At 36.7% G+C, this 21792-nt stretch overlaps 1 protein-coding gene across 2 annotated transcripts; it reads left to right on the top strand.

The window, feature by feature from the left end:
• The first annotated feature begins 1468 nt into the window (after positions 1–1468).
• NBDY (negative regulator of P-body association) lies at positions 1469–9478 on the top strand. Of its 2 annotated transcripts, XR_003796302.1 has the most exons (4): positions 1469–1773; positions 3476–3610; positions 6323–6327; positions 9451–9478. XR_003796302.1 is itself a non-coding variant. In XM_029239885.1 (2 exons), the coding sequence occupies exon 1, from the start codon at positions 1538–1540 to the stop codon at positions 1742–1744; it is 207 nt and encodes a 68-aa protein (XP_029095718.1). In that variant the 3' UTR covers positions 1745–1773; positions 3476–3534. The 2 variants fall into 2 exon arrangements, 1 of the variants encoding a protein (XP_029095718.1); XM_029239885.1 differs by lacking the exons at positions 6323–6327; positions 9451–9478 and having other exon boundaries at positions 1538–1773; positions 3476–3534.
• The last annotated feature ends 12314 nt before the right edge of the window (positions 9479–21792 follow it).

Raw genomic sequence — 21792 nt, forward strand, 5'->3', positions numbered from 1 at the left:
AGAAACCTTGGGTTGGCACCCTCTCTTCTGAATCTGGCCACTCTTTCTCAGCCTTTGCAGCAGGCTTCTCCTCTTCTGACTTTAATTGCTCAGTAGTCTGCCTTTAGCAGCCCACTTCTCTTTTCCTCTACATTTTCTCTTGGGAACATCACTCATGACTTCAACTACCAATTCTTTGTTGCTAACTCCCACATCTTTATGCCTAGTCCCAACTGTTCTTCTAGCTCTAGAGCATTTTTTCTTTGTATTTCCCTTCACATCTTTTCATTAACTTACTGCTACGTTTCTTGTCTTTATAAGTAGCATCTGGTAGAAAACCACAGGGTCATTTATTGCCCAAACATTTACTGAGTATCTAGTTTGTGTAAAGGGCAGCGCTAGTATTTGGAAGAAGGTAGTGATGGTGGAGATGAGAGGTAATCATAGTAAGTGTCTTAAATGCATTATCCCTGATTATGGCAATAGTTTTACAAGGAAGAAATTATTATCTCCTGGAAACGAAAGCCTCAAGTGCTTAATCAACTACTTAACTATCACAGAGCTTGTAAATAGCAGAGTATTTTAAAAGTCAGTTCTATTTTGACATTAAGGATTGAACTCTCTACATTAAAAAACACTGGGGACAGTGCTGGAAAAGTGTGTCCATAGTCAAAGGGAGATGGATGTGAATGAGGAAGGTCTAAGAAGTTCCAATAGCCTTTTATTCTAAGCCACAGTGCACCCTCTTCCGGTTGCTTACCGTATATCTCAGAATATAATACACCAGCCATAGGAGGATGAATCATTATTTTCCTTAACTCTAGAAAAGATAAAAAATTGACAACGAAAGTATGACATACCATCAATTGTCAGAGATTTCCTAGATGTTGAAATATTTTTTAAAAGATAAGCCTTCAGAGATTTCTAATTTGTTAAAATATGAAGAAGAAAGTAATCTTAGATTCTATGACATACGAAGAATTTGTTTTCTACATTCAATTTCCACGGTCAGTGCTGGTGGCTGGTGTGCTATTCTGCACTTTAGTCAACTAAGACGTTTGTTTATTGCTTTCTAAATGGTCGTAGATTGTTTCATGGCTCTGTGTTGTGCTTCTGCAACTAGATCGTAAAGCTCTTAGCTCTTCAATCACCTCTTTGTTCTCCTCACCCCCCGCCGCCCCGCCCCCACACCAAGCGCCTTTCAACAATCTACGCAGAGTTTACCACTTATGAGTAAACCTAAATTTCTTGTAACTTAGAATTTCATAGACAGTATAAGACTGTTCACAGATTTAGTTACACTGGGGGGCGAGATGGGGAAAACATTATATTAAATATGAGCATCGTTTTTTTAAAGACCCATCCTTGTAGAAACGTTAAAATGTGGTGGGGTAGGGAGCGAGGAGGAGAGGGGATATACGTCTCAGGATACAGGAAATACGGAAAAAGCGAAACCGGGAGGAAGCTCTGTGCCTGGAGGGGACCCGCCGCCATCTCCGGTCTGTTGGCTTCTCCAGGGCCCACCGGAGAGAGCTGACACCCGGGTCCTATAATCCTTATGGGGGACCAAACTTGTACCTCCGGGAAATCCACGCTCCAGCCTGGAAACACGCGGGAAATCAAGCCTCCAAAAAAGCGCTGCCTCCTAGCTCCACGTTGGGATTATCCAGAAGGAACCCCCAACGGAGGTAGTACCCCTCTCCCTTCCACACCTCCTCCAGCATCACCGGGCCTGAAGTCGCACCCACCTTCTCCGGAGAAATAGTACAATATACTTCTCTCACCCCAAACCAGGTCAGATTCTTTCTCATTTGGGATATCCAGGCTCTCTGAAACTTAATTATATATTTTCCCAGATCTCCTTCTCCCTTTCCCTATTCTCTCCAGGATTTCAAAGTTGAAGAAAGAACATGCAGGCATTAAATAACTCTTTCACAAAATATGTGGGGGTGAATTTATGGATATTTAATAACATTAAGTAATTATTTTAATATATTAGCTATGACAATCGTGGTTATATTTTTAAGAAGTAGACTTAATCTTTTGATATGCTTGAAAGTAATTCAGTAGGGCCCAGGTGAGGGGTACAAACAAAATGTTCATGAATTAATAATTGTTAAAGCTGAGTGACATATACATGGGGATTCATTAAACTGTTCTTGCTACTTTTGTGTATATTTGAAACTTTTCCATTCAAAAAATGATTGGTTCAAGATCAATAACAACATTATATTGAAGGCCTAATTCCTATGGCTAGCACTGTGGTAGCAGTATTGTAAGGTGAGCCTTCAGAGGTGTGTGCTTCTCTGTGTATGGCAGGAAAATTCAATTAGTAAAAAACAAAAAGTTACAATATGGTAACTCAAACCCAAGTGCCATAATGTTTGCTTGTTCAAGGTATTTAGGAAGCACGGGGGGGTGGGGGATGAGATGGACCAAATCATTCTGCCTGGTAGTAATCTTGAGCCATCAAAGAGGAAGGGGTAACTCTGGGTGGACCTTAAAGGGTGAGTGACATCTGCCATGTGGAGGGGGAGAGAATGTTTTTCTGGCTTACCTTTCCCAAGGCAGGCTTGTTCTAGGAAAACTTGGCTATAACTCTGAATGTATGAGAAGAACTAGGTGAGATAGAGTGCTGCAGGGCTTTAAATGTTATGCTAAGGATTATGCAGTTTAATCCATAAGCAGTGGAAACCACTGAAGATTTTCAAGGAAGTATTGTATTTTAGCAGTCCAGTTTTTACTATCAGAAAAATGATCTTCTATTTAGATGAGCTTATAGAATACAAAAAATAAACTCTGACCAAAACCTCACAGATTCTTGTAATCCAAAGGAGACAGAGCATCCTTTCTTCATTCATGCAACAAACCTTTAAGAAGCCCTTACAATGGACTAGGCATTATGCTGGGAGCTGTAGGGGATGGATAACCAAAGCACATAGGGGTGAAACAGATATTTGAATAAATAGGTCAATGAATGATGGGATAACAGTGGCAACTAAGGGAGTTCTGGACTTGGGGCTTGGTGGTAGTGCATAGAAAAAGAATGAGCTCTATTGTGCTTGGAAGCATCACCCAGTCATTCCTTACTGCCTGATTTCCCTCAACTTTACCTCTTTGTTCAAAGGGGTAGAGTTGGGGCTGGGAGGCACCATAGGGATAGCAATGCTCAAACAGAAAACAAAGAAGGCTGTACAGGGCAAAAAGTGCAAGAGCTACATAATTTCCTCCAGTGACTCAAATCATTGAAAATTATAATAATAGCAAATATTTACTGAACATCTTTATGTGCCAGACGCTGTTCTACAAAGCTTCCTAAAGTCTCTGCTCATAATTGCTATGCAATAGATCCCTTCTACTACTGTCTATATAACTGTTTTTCATGAATATATAACTGCAATGTGGGTATGGTAAAGCATAAGGACTTGAGGAGCCCAGGGGAAAGAGATGAACAGTAACAGAAGAAATGATTTAATGTTATTTTATTATTTTTCAGTCTTTGAGGGATTGCAGTATGACTCCATTTCCTTGGTGCATACATAAAATAGTTATTCAGTGAAGACAATGAAGATTATTGACAATGCTACCCTGCTTTTCTGATGTCCTGCTTCAGGAAGTTGTGATTTTTAAGGTAATCTCTTTACCAAAAACTTTTTAAGGAAGGAGCAGGAATAAGAGTTGATTATGACACATTAAATATAACTAGCCAGACAAAAAGCTAGCACCAAATGATAAATTGAAACCATTTTCTACATTATATGAAAGCATATATACTATATAATAATAATGTTATCTATAAGCTGTTTTGCTATATTCATTCCTAATTACCTTATAGTTCCTGCTGTTACTGTGAAATGTATATTTTAAACCACATTTTCAGATTATTGCCCGTAAATGAGAACACGATTGATATTTTTACATACTGATTTTATACACTGTAACCTTTCTGATTTATATCTGTTCTAATAATTTGTAGGTTCTCTGGATTATCTGTTAATTTATTATATTGTGAATAATGGCAGTTTGTTCCTTTCCAATATTTATTTTTTAATTTGTCTTACCGGGCTAGCTAGGATCTTCGGTACAATGAGAAATAGTAGCAGTGACAGAGGATTTCCTTGTCTTGCTCCTGAATTTACAAGGAAACTATACGTGTTTCACCATTTTTAGTAGATTTTCTTTTTCGGGTTAAAGAAATTCCTTTGTATTCTTAGTTTGCTGAGAGCTTTTATTCTGAATGAGTATGGAGTTTTTTCTCCAAATACTTTGTATCTACTGCCATGATCATATGGGGTATTTTCCTCCATTAATATGACACTGTGACTGTGTGATAAATTATAATATTCAGTTTTCTAATGTATTTCCTGCTTTTGGTTTCATCAGGCCTCACCATTGAATATTTTGTCCCCTATTTTTATAATTTTTCCTTTTATCTTTATTTTTTTCTTTACTTTCTTTTTGTTTGCTGTTTTTCTAATTTATTTATTTGGACCATTAGCTCAGTAATTTTAAATCTTCTTTCCTAAAATAAGAATTTATAACGAAGTTTTCCACTACATACCACTTTAGAAGAATTTCACAGGTTTTTATGTGTAGTATTTTTATTATTATTCAATTATTATTATCTAATTGCTCTTATGATTTCTTTTTTGACTCATGAGTTATTTGGTTTTTTTTCAATTTACATACATATGATCTCTCTTTTAGAGATCATATTGTGAAATCATTAATCCAGTTACAGTTAAACTTCATCTTTATTTTTCTTCTGGTAGCAAAAACAAATTATACACTGGCTCCTCATCCCAATAGATTTCAGCAATATAAAACTTTTTTTTCATTAAATACATAGGGAAACTGATTACGCTATTCGGTGATGGAGTTATTGATGATATTTACACTTGTGATTTTAAACCTTTTATTTTGATCTAATTCTACACTTAAAGAAAAGTTCTGAGAATATTACAAAGAACTCCCATACACCCTTTACCCAGGTTCACCAATTACCATTTTACCATGCTTGCTTTATAATTCTCTATTTCTGTTTCTCCCTCTCACTCTCCCTTCCCCTTTCCCTTCCCTGTCTTAAGCCTCCCCCCTCCCTCCTTCTCTCTCTTTGAACTATTTGAGAGTAACTTGCAGACATCATGTTCCTTTACCTGTAAATACTTCAGTGTATATTTCCTCAGAATAATGCCTTTCTCTTACATAACCTCAGTATATGTGTCAAAAGAGAAATTGGACATTGTTCCAATTTTTTGTTCCATAAACCTTTATTGTCAAGATTATCCATTCATACTCACTGAAAAAGGGATGAGTTTGGGAGAACATGTATTTCAAATGGACAATGTAAACTCTATTATAGTTCATTTTTTCCAGCTTTATTTTTTTTTATTGGAGTATAATTGCTTTACAGTGTTGTGTTAGCTTCTGCTGTACAATGAAGTGAATCAGAATCAGCTATATGTATACCAATATCCCCTCCCTCTTAAACCTCCCTGCCACCCCTCGCCCCATCTAGGTCATCACAGAGCACTAAGCTGAGCTCCCTGTGCTATACAGCAGGTTCCCACTAGCTATTTTACACATGGTAGTGTATTTATGTCAAACCTAATCTCCCAATTCGTTCCACCCTCCCCTTCCCCCACCGTGCCCACATGTCCCTTCTCTATGTCTACATCTCTATTCCTGCCCTGCAAATAGGTTAATCTGTACCATTTTTCTAGGTTCCACATATATGCGCTAATATACGATATTTCTTTTTTTCTTTCTGGCTTACTTCACTCTATATGACAGACTCTAGGTCCATCCACATCTCCACAAATGACCCAATTTCATTACTTTTTATGGCTGAGTAACATTCCGTTGTATATATGTACCACATCTTCTTTATCCATTCATCTGTCATTGGACATTTGTTTCCATATCATAGCTATTCTAAATAGCGCTGCAATGAACGTTGTGGTACATGTGTCCTTTTGAATTACGGTTTTCTCAGGGTATATGCCCAGTAGTGGGATTGCTGGCTCATATGGTAGTTCTATTTTTAGTTTTTTAAGGAACCTCCATACTGTTATATTTGACATATAACATTGTAAGTTTAAAGTGTACAGTGTGATGATTTGCTACATGTATATATTACAAAATGATTACACAGGATAAGATTAGTTAACACATCAACCACCTCGTATAGTTACTATTTTTTTGTGTGTGTGGTGAGAACTTTTAAGATCTACTCTCCTAGCAACTTGTAAGTATACAATACAGAATTGTTAACTATAGTCATTATACTATAGTATTAACTCTACTAACTATAGTTATATAACTATATATACTATAACTATAGTATTAGTTACAGTATAATATACATCATACTTTATATTAGATCCCTAGAACTTATTCATGTTACCACTGAAAGTTTATACCCTTTGACCACTTTCACCCATTTCCCTTACCCTACCACCCCTGGAAACCACCAATATACTCTCTGTTTCTATGAGTTCAGTTTTTTTAGATTCCATGCATAAGTGAGAGCATACAGTATGTATCTTTTTCTGTCTGACTTATTTCACTTTGCCTGATGCCCTCAAGGTTTATCCACTGTGTCAGAAATGACAAGATTTCCTTTATTTTTATAGCTGAATAATGTTCCATTGTGTATTTTTTTTTCTTTGTCCATTCATCTGTCAGTGGACACTTAGTTTGTTTCCACATCTTGGTTATTGTAAATAATGATGCAGTAAACATAGGGGTTGCAGATATCTCGAGATCGTGATTTCATTTCCTTCAGATATACCGAGGAGTGGAATTGCTGGATCATATGGTAGTTCTATTTTTAGTTCTTTGAGGAACCAACATACTGCTTTCCATAGTAGATATTTCAGTTCACATTCCCATCAAGGGATATGCAAGGGTTCACTTTTCTCTATATCATCACCAGCATTTGTTATCTCCTGCTTTTGTTAATAGCCATTCTAAAAAGTGTGAGATATCTCATTGTGTTTTTGATTTGTATTTCCCTGATGATTAGTGATGTTGTGTACCTTTTCATGTGCCTGTTAGCCAGATATGTCTTCTTTGGGAAAATGTCTATTTAGGTCTTTTGCACCTTTTTGAATTAGATTACTTGTTTTTCTGGTATTGAGTTGTATCAGTTCCTTATATATTCTGGATATTAATTTCTTATCAGATATATGTTTTAAAAATATTTTCTCCCATTCCATAGTTTGCTTTTTCATTTTGTCAATCATTTCTTTTTCTGTGCAGAAGCTTTTTAGTTTGGTATAGTCCCATTTGTTTATTTTTTGCTTTTGTTGCTTATGCTTCGGGTGTCATATCCATAAAATCATTGCAAAGACAGATATCAAGAAGCTTTTTCCCTGTTTTCTTCTAGGAATTTCATGGTTTCAGATTCTTACCTTTAAGTCTTTAATCTATCTTGAATTAATTTTTGCGAGTGGTATAAGTTTGGGCTCCAGTTTTATTCTTTTTCATGTGAATATTCAGTTTCCTCAGCATTATTTATGAAATAGACTATCTTTTCTCCATTAAGTACTCTCAGATCCCTTGTCAAATATTAGTGGACTGTATATGCAGCATTTTATTCTGGGCTCCCGATTCTGTTCCAAGGTCTGTATGTCTGTTTTTATGTCAGCACCATACTCTTTTGATTACTATAGTTTTGTAGTATATGAAATTGGGGTTCCAATATTATTATCTAGGCCATATTCCAATTTCACCTATTTATCCCAATAATGTCTTTTATAGCTATTTTCTTTTCCTGATCAAAATTTCAATCCAAGATGATGCATTGCATTTAGTTCGCATGTCTCTTCAGTTTTTTATTATTATTAACCTGGAACAGTTCAACTTTTCTTTGTCTCTCATGACATTGACAATTTAAAAGACTACAGAACAATTATTTTGTAGATTGTTCCTAAGTTTAAATTTGCATGCCAGTTCCTCATTATTATGTATAGATTATGCATTTTGGCAGGAATGTCAGAGAAGTAATATATTGTTCTTAGGGCAGCATATCAGTGACGTATAATATTGATTTGACCCCTTAGAAGAAATGTTAACCTTGATTACTTTGTTCAGATGATGTTTGCTAGATTAATCCACTATAAAGTTCCGTTTTCCTCTTTGTAGTTAATAATTTTGCTGGGGGTACTTTGAAACTGTGTAGATACCCTATTCCTCATCAAACTAAAATCCACTGGCCTTAATATCTATTGATAATTCTTTACCAAATCAGTTATTACTATGAAGGCTGCAAAATGGTCATTTTCAAACATCATCATTTTTACTACATTAGTTTGTATTCTACTTCAAGGAAGAGCTTTTTTCCCCCTCCATCTATTTATTTATTTATCTTAGTTTGGCACACAGATTTTTTTACTTTATTTCATGAATACGCTATTGCTATCATAATTTATTTTAATGCTCAAATTGTCCCAGTGGCAGCCCATTCAACCTGGATTCTCTGATTATTTGACATATTCCCATCATTCTTTGATATATACTTTGAGTTCAATATTTCCTTACTTTTTTACTTTCATGTTTGTCTGGTGTTTCCTGACTCATTGACCATTTCTCTATGGATCTCTGGTACCATTTAGTGGGAGACAGTATTTGGAAATCAAGACATGGGTACGTGGATTTTTTTTAACTTTTTAAAATACTTTTCATACAATTATAAAGATTACGTTCCATTTACAATTATTACAAAATATTGGCTATATTCCCCACATTGTACAACACATCTTTGAGCCTATGTTATACCCAATGGTTCATACCTCCCACTCCTCCACCCCTATACTGCCCCTCCCCCTTCTCCTCACTGGTGACCACTAGTTTGTTCTCTATATCTGTGAGTCTGCTCCTTTTTTGTTAGATTCACTACTTTGTTGTATTTTTTAGATTCCACATATAAGTGATATCATACAGTATTTGTCTTTCTCTGTCTGACTTATTTCACTTAGCATAATGCCCTCCAAGTCCATCCATGTTGCTGTAGATGACAAAATTTCATTCTTTTTTATGGCTGAGTCATATTCCATTGTGTGTGTGTGTGTGTGTGTGTGTGTGTGTGTGTGTGTGTGTACCCAATTTTATCCATTCATCTGTTGATGGACACTTAGGTTGCTTCCATATCTTGGCAATTATAATGCTGCTAGGAACATTGGGGTTGCATGTATCTTTTCAAATGACTGGGTTTTTTTTGTTGGATATATACCCAAGAGTGGGTTTTTGTTGGGTCATATGGTAGTACTATTTTTAGTTTTTTGAGAAACCTCCATACTGTTTTCCGCAGTAGCTGCACCAATTTACATTCCCAACAAGAGTATAAAATGGTCCCTTTTTTCCACATGTTCACCAACATTTTTTATTTGTGCTCTTTTCAATGATAGCCATTCTGATAGGTGTGAAGTGGTATCTTGTGGTTTTGATTTGCATTTCCCTGATGATTAGTGATGTTGAGCACGTTTTCATGTGCCTGTTGGCCACCTGCATTTCCTCTTTGGATAAATGTCTATTTAGTTCTTCTGCCCATTTTTTAGTTGGGTTGTTTTTATGATATTCAACTGTATGAGCTGTTTATATATGTTGGTTGTTAATCCCTCATAGGTCATACCATTTTCAAATATTTTCTCCCATTCACTAAGCTGTCTTTTCATTTTGTCAATGGTTTCCTTGGCTCTTCAAAAGCTTTTAAACGTGATTAGGTCCCATTTGTTTATTTTTGCTTTTATTTCCTTTACTTTAGGAGACAGATCCAAAAAAATATTGCTGTGATTTATGTCAAAGAGTATTCTGCTTGTGTTTTCCTCTAGGAGTTTTATAGTATCCAATCTTACATTTAGGTCTTTAATCCATTTTGAGTTTGTCTTTGTATATGGTGTTAGAGAATGTTGTAATTTCATTCTTTTACATGTAGCTGTCCAGATTTCCTAGCACTACTTATTGAAGAGACTGTCTTTTCTCCACTGTGTATTCCTGCCTCCTTTGTCATTGATTAATTGACTGTGAGTGTGTAGGTTTATTTCTGGGCTTTCTATCCTGTTGCATTGATCTACATGTCTGTTTTGTTCTAGTACCATATGATTTGGATTAGTGTAGCTTTGTAGTATTGTCTGAAGTCAGGGAGCATGATTCCTCCACCTCTGTTCTTTCTTCTGGAGATTGTTTTGGCTATTATGGGTCTTTTGTGTTTCCATAAAAATTTTATGATTTTTGGTTCAGGTTCTATGGAAAATGCCACTGGTACTTTCATAGGGAATGCAATGAATCTTCTGATTGCCTTGGGTAGTATGGTCATTTTAACAACATTGATTTTTCCAACCCAAGAATCTGGTATATCTTTCCATGTTTTTATGTCTTCAATTTCTTTCATCAGTGTCTTACAGTTTTTGGAGTACAGGTCTTTTGCCTCCCTAACTAGGTTTAGTCCTAGGTATTTTATTCTTTTTGTTGCAGTGGTAAATGGGAGTGTTTCCTTAATTTCTCTTTCAGATATTTCATCATTAGTGTATAGGAATGGAAGAGATTTCTGTGCATTAATTACTTGACCAAATTCACTGATCAGCTCTAGTAGTTTCCTGGTAACATCTTTAGGATTCTCTATGTGCAGTATCGTGTCATCAGCAGTGACAGCTTTACTTCTTCTCTTCTGATTTGGATTCCTTTTATTTCCTTTTCATCTCTGATTGCTGTGGCTAAAACTTCCAGAACTATGTTGAATAATAGTGGTGAGAATAGAAAACCTTGTCATGTTCCTGATCTTAGAGGAAATGGTTTCAGTTTTTCACCATTGAGAATGATGTTGGCTGTGGGTTTGTCATACATAGCCTTTATTATGTTGAAGTAAGCTCCCTCTGTACATACTTTCTGAAGGGTTCTTATCATAAATGGGTGTTGAATTTTGTCAAAAACTTTTTCTGCATCTATTGAGATGATCATATGGATTTTTCTCCTTCAGTTTGTTAATGCGGTTTATCACATTGATTGATTTGCTTATATTGAAGAACCCTTGCATTACTGGGATAAACCCCAGTTGATCATGGTGCATGATCCTTTTCATGTGTTTTGGATTCTGTTTGCTAGTATTCTGTTGAGGATTTTTGCATCTATGTTCATCAGTGATATTGGCCTGTAGTGTTCTTTCTTTGTGACATCTTTGTCTAATTTAGGGATCAGGGTGATATGACCTCGTAGAATTAGTTTGGGAGTGTTCTTCCGTCTGCTATATTTTAGAAGAGTTTGAGAAGGATGGGTGGTAGCTCTTCTCTAAATGTTTGATAGAATTCACCTGTGAAGCCATCTGGTACTCGGCTTTTGTTTGTTGGAAGATTTTGAAAAACAGTCTCAATTTCAGTGCTTCAATTGCTCTGTTTATATTTTATATTTCTTCCTGATTCAGTCTTGGAAGGTTGTGCTTTTCTAAGAATTTGTCCATTTCTTCCAGGTTGTCCAATTTATTGGTATATAGTTGCTTGTAGTAATATCTCAAGATCCTTTGTGTTTCCTCAGTATCAGGTGTTACTTCTCATTTTTCATTTTGAATTCTATTGATATGAGCCTTCTCCCTTTTTTTAAATTTATTTAATTAATTTATTTATTTGGCTGTGTTGGGTCTTCGTTTCTGTGTGAGGGATTTCTCTAGTTGTGGCAAGCGGGGGCCACTCTTCATCGCAGTGCACGGGCTTCTCACTGTCGCGGCCTCTCTTGTTGCAGAGCACAGGCTCAGACGCGCAGGCTCAGTAGTTGTGGCGCACGGGCTTAGTTGCTCCGCAGCATGTGGGTTCTTCCCAGACCAGGGTTTGAACCTGTGTTCCCTGCATTGGCAGGCAGATTCTCAACCACTGCGCCACCAGGGAAGCCCCTCCCTTTTTTTCTTGATGAGCCTGGCTAATGGTTTTTCAATTTTGTTTATCTTCTCAATGAATCACCTTTTATTTCATAGATCTTCACTATTGTTTCCTTCATTTTGTTTACATTTATTTCTGATCTGATCGTCATGATTTCTTTCCTACTGCCAACTTTGGGTTTTTTTGTTCTTATTTCTCTAGTTGCTTTAGGTATAAGGTTAGGTTGTGTATTTAAGATGTTTCTGGTTTCCTGAGGTAGGATTCTATTGCTATAATCTTCCCTCTTAGAACTGCTTTTGCTGCATCCCATAGGTTTTGGGTTGTCATGTTTTCATTGTAATTAGTTTCTAAGTATTTTTTTATTTCCTCCTTGATTTCTTCAGTTATCCCTTGGTTATTTAGTAATGTATTGTTTAGCCTCCATGTGTTTGTTTTTTTTAAAGATTTGTTCCTGTAATTGACATCTAGTTTCATAGTGGTGTAGTAGGAAAAGATACTTGATACGATTTCAATTTTCATAAATTTACCAAGGCTTGATTTGTGACCCAGGATATGATCGATCATGGAGAATGTTCCATGAGCACTTGAGAAGAAACTGTATTCTGTCTTTATTGGATGGAATCTCCTATTAATATCAATTAAGTCCATCTTCTTTAACGTATCATTTAAAGCTTGTGTTTTCTTATTTATTTTCCTGCTTTTTTACACTTTTTTGAATTTTATTTAATTTATTTTTTTATACAGGTTCTTATTAGTTATCCATTTTATACATATTAGTGTATATTTGTCAATCCCAACCTCCCAGTTTGTCACACCAAACCCCCCTCCCGCGACTTTCCCCCTTTGGTGTCCATACGTTTTTTCTCTACATCTCTGTCTCTATTTCTGCCCTGCAAACCGCTTCATCTGTATCATTTTTCTAGATCCCACATATATGCATTACTATACAATATTTGTTTTCCTCTTTCTGACTTACTTCACTCTGTATGTCAGTCTCTCGATCCATCCATGTCTCGGCAAGTGACCCAGTTTTGTTCCTTTATATGGCTGAGTAATAGTCCACTGTACATATGTACCACGTCTTCTTTATCCATTCATCTGTCAATGGGCATTTAGGTTGTTTCCATGACCTGGCTATTGTAAATAGTGCTGCAATGAACATTAGGGTGCATGTGTCTTTTTGAATTATGATTTTCTCTGGGTATATGCTCAGTAGTGGGATTGCTGAGTCATATGGTAATTCTACTTTTAGTTTTTTAAGGAACCTCCATACTGTTCTCCATACTGACTGTATCAATTTACATTCCCACAGCAGTGCAAGAAGGTTCCCTTTTCTCCACACCCTCTCCAGCATGTGTTGTTTGTAGATTTTCTGATGATGCCCATTCTAACAGGTGTGAAGTGATACCTAATGGTAGTTTTGATTTGCATTTCTCTAATAATTAGTGATGTTGAGAAGCTTATCATAATCTTCTTGGACATCTGTATGTCTTCTTTGGACAAATGTCTATTTAGGGCTTCTGCCCAGTTTTGGATTGCGTTGTTTGTTTTTTTAATATTGAGCTGCATGAGCTCTTTATACATTTTGGAGATTAATCCTTTGTCAGTTGATTCATTTGCAAATATTTCTTCCCATTCTGAGGGTTGTCTTTTCGTCTTGTTTGTAGCTTCCTTTGCTTTGGAAACACTTTGAAGTTTCATTAGGTCCCATTTGTTTATTTTTGGTTTTATTTCCATTACTCTGGGAAGTGGATCAAAAAAATCTTTCTGTGATTTTTGTCAAAGAGTATTCTTCCTATGTTTTGCTCTAAGAGTTTTATAATCTCCAGTCTTACATTTAAGTCTCCAATCCAGTTTGAATTTATTTTTGTGTATGGTATTAGGGAGTGTTATTAATTTCATTCTTTTACATGTTGCTGTCCAGTTTTCCCAGCACCACTTATTGAAGAGACTGTCTTTTCTCCATTGTTAATCATTGCCTCCTTTGTCACAGATTAGTTGACCATAGGTAGGTGGGATAATCTCTGGGCCTTCTATCCTGATCCTTTCATCTACTTCTGTTTTTCTGCCAATATCATATTGTCTTGATTACTGTGGCTTTGTGGTATAGTCGGAAGTCAGGAAGTCTGATTCCTCCAGCCCCATATTTTTCCCTCATGACTGCTTTAGCTATTCAGGGTTTTCTGTGTCTCTATACATATTTTAAGATTTCTTGTTGTAATTCTGTAAAAAATGCCACTGTTATTTTGATAGGATTGCATTGAACTTTGAGATTGCTTTGGGTAGTATAGTCATTTTCACAATGTTGATTCTTCTGATCCAAGAACATGGTATATCTCTTCATCTGTTTGTATCACCTTTAATTCCTTTCATCAGTGTCTTATAGTTTTCTGCATACAGCTCTTTTGTCTCCTTAGGTACGTTTATTCCTAGGTTTTTTTTTTAACATCTTTATTGGGGTATAATTGCTTTACAATGGTGTGTTAGTTTCTGCTTTATAACAAAGTGAATCAGTTATACATATACATATGTTCCCATATCTCTTCCCTCTTGCTTCTCCCTCCCTCCCACCCTCCCTATCCCACCCCCCCAGGCGGTCACAAACCACCAAGCCGATATCCCCGTGCCACGCGGCTGCTTCCCACTAGCTATCTACTTTACGTTTGTTAGTGTATATATGTCCATGCCTCTCTCTCGCCCTGTCACAGCTCACCCTTCCCCCTCCCCATATCCTCAAGTCCGTTCTCCAGTAGGTCTGTGTCTTTATTCCCGTCTTACTCCTAGGTTCTTCATGACATTTTTTTTCTTAAATTCCATATATATGTATTAGCATACGGTATTTGTCTTTCTCTTTCTGACTTACTTCACTCTGTATGACAGACTCTAGGTCTATCCACCTCATTACAAATAGCTCAATTTCGTTTCTTTTTATGGCTGAGTAATATTCCATTGTTTACATGTGCCACATCTTCTTTATCCATTCATCCAATGATGGGCACTTAGGTTGTTTCCATCTCTGGGCTTTTGTAAATGGAGCTGCAATGAATATTTGGGTACATAACTCTTTTTGAATTTTGGTTTTCTCAGAGTATATGCCCATTAGTGGGATTGCTGGGTCGTATGGTAGTTCTATTTGTAGTTTTTTAAGGAACCTCGATACTGTTCTCCATAGTGGCTGAACGAATTCACATTCCCACCAGCAGGGCAAGAGTGTTCCCTTTTCTCCACACCCTCTCCAGCATTTATTATTTCTAGATTTTTCTTTTTTAAACATCTTTATTGGGGTATAATTGCTTTACAATGGTGTGTTAGTTTATGCTTTATAACAAAGTGAATCAGTTATACATATACATATGTTCCCATATGTCTTCACTCTTGCATCTCCCTCCCTCCCACTCTCCCTATCCCACCCCTCCAGGCTGTCACAAAGCACCGAGCTAATATCCCTGTGCCTTGCGGCTGCTTCCCCCTACCTATCTACCTTACTACGTTTGTTAGTGTGTATATGTCCATGACTCTCTCTCGCCCTGTCAAAGCTCACCCTTCCCCCTCCCCATATCCTCAAGGCCGTTCTCCAGTAGGTCTGCGTCTCTATTCCTGTCCCACCCCTAGGTTCTTCATGACATCCTTTTTTTCCCTTAAATTCCATATATATGCGTTAGCATATGGTATTTGTCTTTCTCTTTCTGACTTACTTCACTCTGTATGACACACTCTAGGTCTATCCATCTCATTACAAATAGCTCAATTTCATTTCTTTTTAAGCCTGAGTAATATTCCATTGTATATATGTGCCACATCTTCTTTATCCATTCATCCGATGATGGGCGCTTAGGTTGTTTCCATCTCCGGGCTATTGTAAATAGAGCTGCAATGAACATTTTGGTACATGGCTCTTTTTGAATTTTGGTTTTCTCAGGGTATATGCCCAGTAGTGGGATTGCTGGGTCATATGGTAATTCTATTTGTAGTTTTTTAAGGAACCTCCATACTGTTCTCCATAGTGGCTGAACCAATTCACATTCCCACCAGCAGTGCAAAAGTGTTCCCTTTTCTCCACACCCTCTCCAGCATTTATTGTTTCTAGATTTTTTAATGATGGCCATTCTGACTGGTGTGAGATGATATCTCATTGTAGTTTTGATTTGCATTTCTCTAATGATTAATGATGTTGAGCATTCTTTCATGTGTTTGTTGGCATTCTGTATCTTCTTTGGAGAAATGTCTATTTAGGTCTTCTGCCCATTTTTGGATTGGGTTGTTTGTTTTTTTGTTATTGAGCTGCATGAGCTGCTTGTAAATTTTGGAGATTAATCCTTTGTCAGTTGCTTCATTTGCAAATATTTTCTCCCATTCTGAGGGTTGTCTTTTGGTCTTGTTTATGGTTTCCTTTGCTGTGCAAAAGCTTTGAAGTTTCATTAGGTCCCATTTGTTTATTTTTGTTTTTATTTCCATTACTCTAGGAGGTGGGTCAGAAAGGATCTTGCTGTGATTTATGTCATAGAGTGTTCTGCCTATGTTTTCCTCTAAGAGTTTGATACTGTCTGGCCTTACATTTAGGTCTTTAATCCATTTTGAGCTTATTTTTGTGTATGGTGTTAGGGAGTGATCTAATCTCATACTTTTACGTGTACCTGTCCAGTTTTCCCAGCACCATTTATTGAAGAGGCTGTCCTTTCTCCACTGTACATTCCTGCCACCTTTATCAAAGATAAGGTGTCCATATGTGCATGGGTTTATCTCTGGGCTTTCTATCCTGTTCCATTGATCTATATTTCTGTTTCTGTGCCAGTACCATACTGTCTTGATTACTGTAGCTTTGTAGTATAGTCTGAAGTCAGGGAGCCTGATTCCTCCAGCTCCTTTTTTCGTTCTCAAGATTGCTTTGGCTATTCGGGGTCTTTTGTGTTTCCATACAAATTGCGAAATTTTTTGTTCTAGTTCTGTGAAAAATGCCAGTTGTAGTTTGATAGGGATTGCATTGAATCTGTAGATTGCTTTGGGTAGTCGAGTCATTTTCACAATGTTGATTCCTCCAATCCAAGAACATGGTATATCTCTCCATCTATTTGTATCATCTTTAATTTCTTTCATCAGCATCTTATAATTTTCTGCATACAGGTCTTTTGTCTCCTTAGGTAGGTTTATTCCTAGATACTTTATTCTTTTTGTTGCAATGGTAAATGGGAGTGTTTCCCTAATTTCTCTTTCAGATTTTACATCATTAGTGTATAGGAATGCTACAGAATTCTGTGTATAAATTTGGTATCCTGCAACTTTACCAAATTCATTGCTTAACTCTAGTAGTTTTCTGTTGGCATCTTTAGGATTCTCCACGTATAGTATCATGTCATCTGCAAACAGTGACAGTTTAATTCTTCTTTTCTAATTTGTATTCCTTTTATTTCTTTTTCGTCTCTGATTGCCGTGGTACGACTGCCAAAACTATGTTGAGTAACAGTGGTGAGAGTGAAAATTTTTGTCTTGTTCCTGATCTGAGAGGAAATGCTTTCAGTTTTTCACTATTGAGAATGATTTTGCTGTGAATCTGTTGTATATGGCCTTTATTATGTCGAAGTAGGTTACCTAATGCCCCCTTGTTGTAGAGTTTTTATCATCAGTGCATGTTGAATTTTGTCCAAAGCTTTTTCTGCCTCTATTGAGATGATCATAATGGTTTTTCTTCTTCAGTTTGTTAATATGGTGTATCACATCGGTTGAAATGTGTACATTGAAGAATTCTTGCATCGCTGGGATAAATGCCACTTGACCATAGTATATGACCCTTTTAATGTGTTGTTGGATTCTGTTTCCTAGTGTTTGTTGAGGATTTTGCATCTATATTCAACAGTATATTGGTCTGTAATTTTCTTTTGTTGTAGTGTCTTTCTCTGGTTTTTGTATCAGGGTGATGGTGGCCACATAGGATGAGTTTCAGAGTGTTCCTACATCTGCAATATTTTGGAAGAGTTAGAGAAGGATGGGTTTTAGCTCTTCTCTAAATATGTGGTAGCATTCTCCTGTGAAGTCATGGATTCCTGGAGTTTTGTTTGTTGTAAGATTTTTAATCCCAGTTTCAGTTTCATTACTTGTGATTGGTCTTTTCTTATTTTCTATTTCTCCTTATTTTTTTTACATCTTTATTGGTGTATAATTACTTTACAATGGTGTGTTAGTTTCTGCTTTTTTTTTTAATCATCCTTATTGGGGTATAATTGCTTTACAATGGTGTGTTAGTTTCCGCTTTATAACAAAGTGAATCACTTATACATATACATATGTTCCCATATGTCTTCCCTCTTGTGTCTCCCTCCCTCCCATCCTCTCTATCCCACCCCTCCAGGCGGTCACAAAGCACAGAGCTGATCTCCCTGTGCTATGCGGCTGCTTCCCACTAGCTCTCTGCCTTACGTTTGGTAGTTTATATATGTCCATGCCTCTCTCTCACATTGTCACAGTTTGCCCTTCCCCCACCCTATAACCTCAAGTCCGTTCTCTAGTAGGTCTCTGTCTTTATTCCTGTCTTACCCCTAGTTTCTTCATAACGTTTTTTTCTTAAATTCCACATATATGTGTTAGCATACGGTATTTGTCTTTCTCTTTCTGACTTACTTCACTCTGTATGACAGACTCTAGGTCTATCCACCTCATTACAAAGAACTCAATTTCGTTACTTTTTATGGCTGAGTAATATTCCATTCTATACATGTGCCACATCTTCTTTATCCATTCATCCGATGATGAACACTTAGGTTGTTTCCATCTCTGGGCTATTGTAAATAGAGCTACAATGAACATTTTGGTACATGACTCTTTTTGAATTACGGTTTTCTCAGGGTATATGCCCAGTAGTGGGATTGCTGGGTCATATGGTAGTTCTATTTGTAGTTTTTTAAGGAACTTCCATACTCTTCTCCATAGTGGCTGTACCAATTCACATTCCCACCAGCAGTGGAAGAGTGTTCCCTTTCCTTCACACCCTCTCCAGCACTTATTGTTTCTAGATTTTTTGATGATGGCCATTGCGACTGGTGTGAGATGATATCTCATTGTAGTTTTTTTTTTTTTTTTTGTGGTATGCGGGCCTCCCACTGTTGTGGCCTCTCCAGTTGCAGAGCACAGGATCTGGACGTGCAGGCTCAGTGGCCATGGCTCATGGGCCCAGCTGCTCCAGGACATGTGGGGTCTTCCCGGACCGAGGAACAAACCCATGTCCCCTGCATCGGCAGGTGGACTCTCAACCACTGCGCCACCAGGGAAGGCCCTCATTGTACTTTTGATTTGCATTTCTCTAATGATTAATGACTTTGAGCATTCTTTCATGTGTTTGTTGGCAGTCTATATATCCTCTTTGGAGATATGTTTATTTACGTCTTGTGCCCAGTTTTTGAATGGGTTGTTTGTTTCTTTGTTATTGAGCTGCATGAGCTGCTTGTAAATTTTGGAGATTAATCCTTTGTCAGTTGCCTCATTGGCAAATATATTCTCCCATTCTGAGGGTTGTCTTTTGGTCTGGTTTATGGTTTCCTTGGCTGTGCAAAAGCTTTGAAGTTTCATTAGGTCCCACTTGTTTATTTTTGTTTTTATTTCCATTACTCTAGGAGGTGGGTCAGAAAGGATCTTGCTGTGATTTATGTCATAGAGTGTTCTGCCTATGTTTTCCTCTAAGACTTTGATGGTTTCTGGCCTTACATTTAGGTCTTTAATCCATTTTGAGCTTATTTTTGTGTATGGTATTAGGGAGTGATCTAGTCTCATACTTTTACAGGTACCTGTCCAGATTTCCCAACACCAATTATTGAAGAGACTGTCCTTTCTCCACTCTATATTCCTGCCTCCTTTATCAAAAATAAGGTAACCATATGTGCATGGATTTATCTCTGTGTTTTCTAACCTGTTCCATTGACCTTTCTATTTTTGTGCCAGTACCATACTGTCTTGATTACTGTAGCTTTGTAGTATAGGCTAAAGTCAGGGAGCCTGATTCCTCCAGCTCTGTTTTTCATTCTCAAGATTGCTTTGGTTATTCGGGATCTTTTGTGTTTCCATACAAATTGTGAAATTTTTTATTCTACTTCTTTGAAAAATGCCAGTGGTAGTTTGATAGGGATTGCATTGAATCTGTAGATTGTTTTGGGTAGTAGAGTCATTTTCACAATGTTGATTTTTCCAATCCAAGAACATGGTATATCTCTCCATCTATTTCTCTCACCTTTAATTTCTTTCATCAGTGTCTTATAATATTCTGCATACAGGTCTTTTGTCTTCTTAGGTAGGTTTATTTCTGGATATTTTGTTCTTTTTGTTGCAATGGTAACTGGAATGTTTTCTTAATTTCACTTTCAGATATTTCATCATTAGTGTATAACAATGCCAGAGATTTCTGCATTAATTGTGTATCCTGCTACTTTACCAAATTCATTGATTAGCTCTGGTAGTTTTCTGGTAGCCTGTTTAGGATTCTCTATGTATAGTATCATGTCATCTGCAAACAGTGACAGCTTTACTTCTGCTTTTCCGATTTGGATTCCTTTTATTTCTTTGTCTCTCTGGTTACTGTGGATAAAACTTCCAAAACTATGTTGAATAAGAGTGGTGAAAGTGGGCAACCTTGTCTTGTTCCTGTTCTTAGTGGAAATGCTTTTAGTTTTTCACCATTGAGGATGAAGTTGGCTGTGGGTTTGTCATATATGGCCTTTATTATGTTGAGGAAAGTTCTCTCTATGCCTACTTTCTGCAGGGTTTTTATCATAAATAGGTGTTGAATTTTGTCAAAAGCTTTCTCTGCATCTATTGAGTTGATCATATGGTTTTTCTCCTTCAATTTCTTACTATGGTTTATCACATTGATTGATTTGCGAACATTGAAGAATCCTTGCATTCCTGGAATAAACCCCACTTGATAGTGGTGTATGATCCTTTTAATGTGCTGTTGGATTCTGTTTGCTAGTATTTTGTTGAGGATTTTTGCATCTATGTTCATCACTGATATTGGCCTGTAGTGCTCTTTCTTTGTGACATCATTGTCTGGTTTTGGTATCAGGGTGATGCTGGCCTCGTAGAATGAATTTCGGAGTGTTCATCCCTCTGCTATATTTTGGAAGAGTTTGAGAAGGATAGATGTTACCTCTTCTCCAAATGTTTGATAGAATCCGCCTGTGAAGCCACCTGGTCCTGGATTTTTGTTTGTTGGAAGATTTTTAATCACAGTTAAAATTTTAGTGCTTGTGATTGATCTGTTCATATTTTCTATTTCTTCCTGATTCAGTCTTGGCAGGTTGTGCATTTCTAAGAATTTGTCCATTTCTTCCAGTATTTCCATTTTATTGGCATAGAGTTGCTTGTAGTAATCTCTCATGATCTTTTGTATTTCTGCAGTGTCAGTTGTTACTTCTCCTTTTTCATTTCTAATTCTACTGATTTGAGTCTTCTCCCTTTTTTTTCTAGATGAGTCTGGCTAATGGTTTATCGATTTTTTTATATTCTCAAAGAACCACCTTTTAGTTTTATTGCTCTTTGCTATCATTTCCTTCATTGCTTTTTCATGTATTTCTGATTAGATTTTAATGATTTCTTTCCTTCTGCTAAATTTGGGGATTTTTGTTCTTCTTTCTCTAATTGCCTTAGGTGGAAGGTTAGGTTGTTTATTCAAAATGTTTCCTGTTTCTTAAGGTGGACTTGTATTGCTATAAATTTCCCTCTTAGAACTGCTTTTGCTGCATCCCGTATGTTTCAGGTTGTCATGTCTCCATTGTCATACGTTTCTAGGTATTGTTTGATTTCCTCTTTGATTTCTTCAGTGATCACTTCGTTATTAAGTAGTGTATTGTTTAGACTCCATGTGTTTGTTTTTTTTACAGACCTTTTCCTGTAATTGATATCTAGTCTCTTAGCATTGTGGTCAGAAAAGATACTTGATACAATTTCAGTTTTCTTAAATTTACCA

Source organism: Monodon monoceros, unplaced genomic scaffold (genome assembly GCF_005190385.1).
Source record: "Monodon monoceros isolate NGI ecotype Baffin Bay Population unplaced genomic scaffold, NGI_Narwhal_1 Super_Scaffold_22, whole genome shotgun sequence".
Taxonomy (NCBI): Eukaryota; Metazoa; Chordata; class Mammalia; order Artiodactyla; family Monodontidae; genus Monodon; species Monodon monoceros.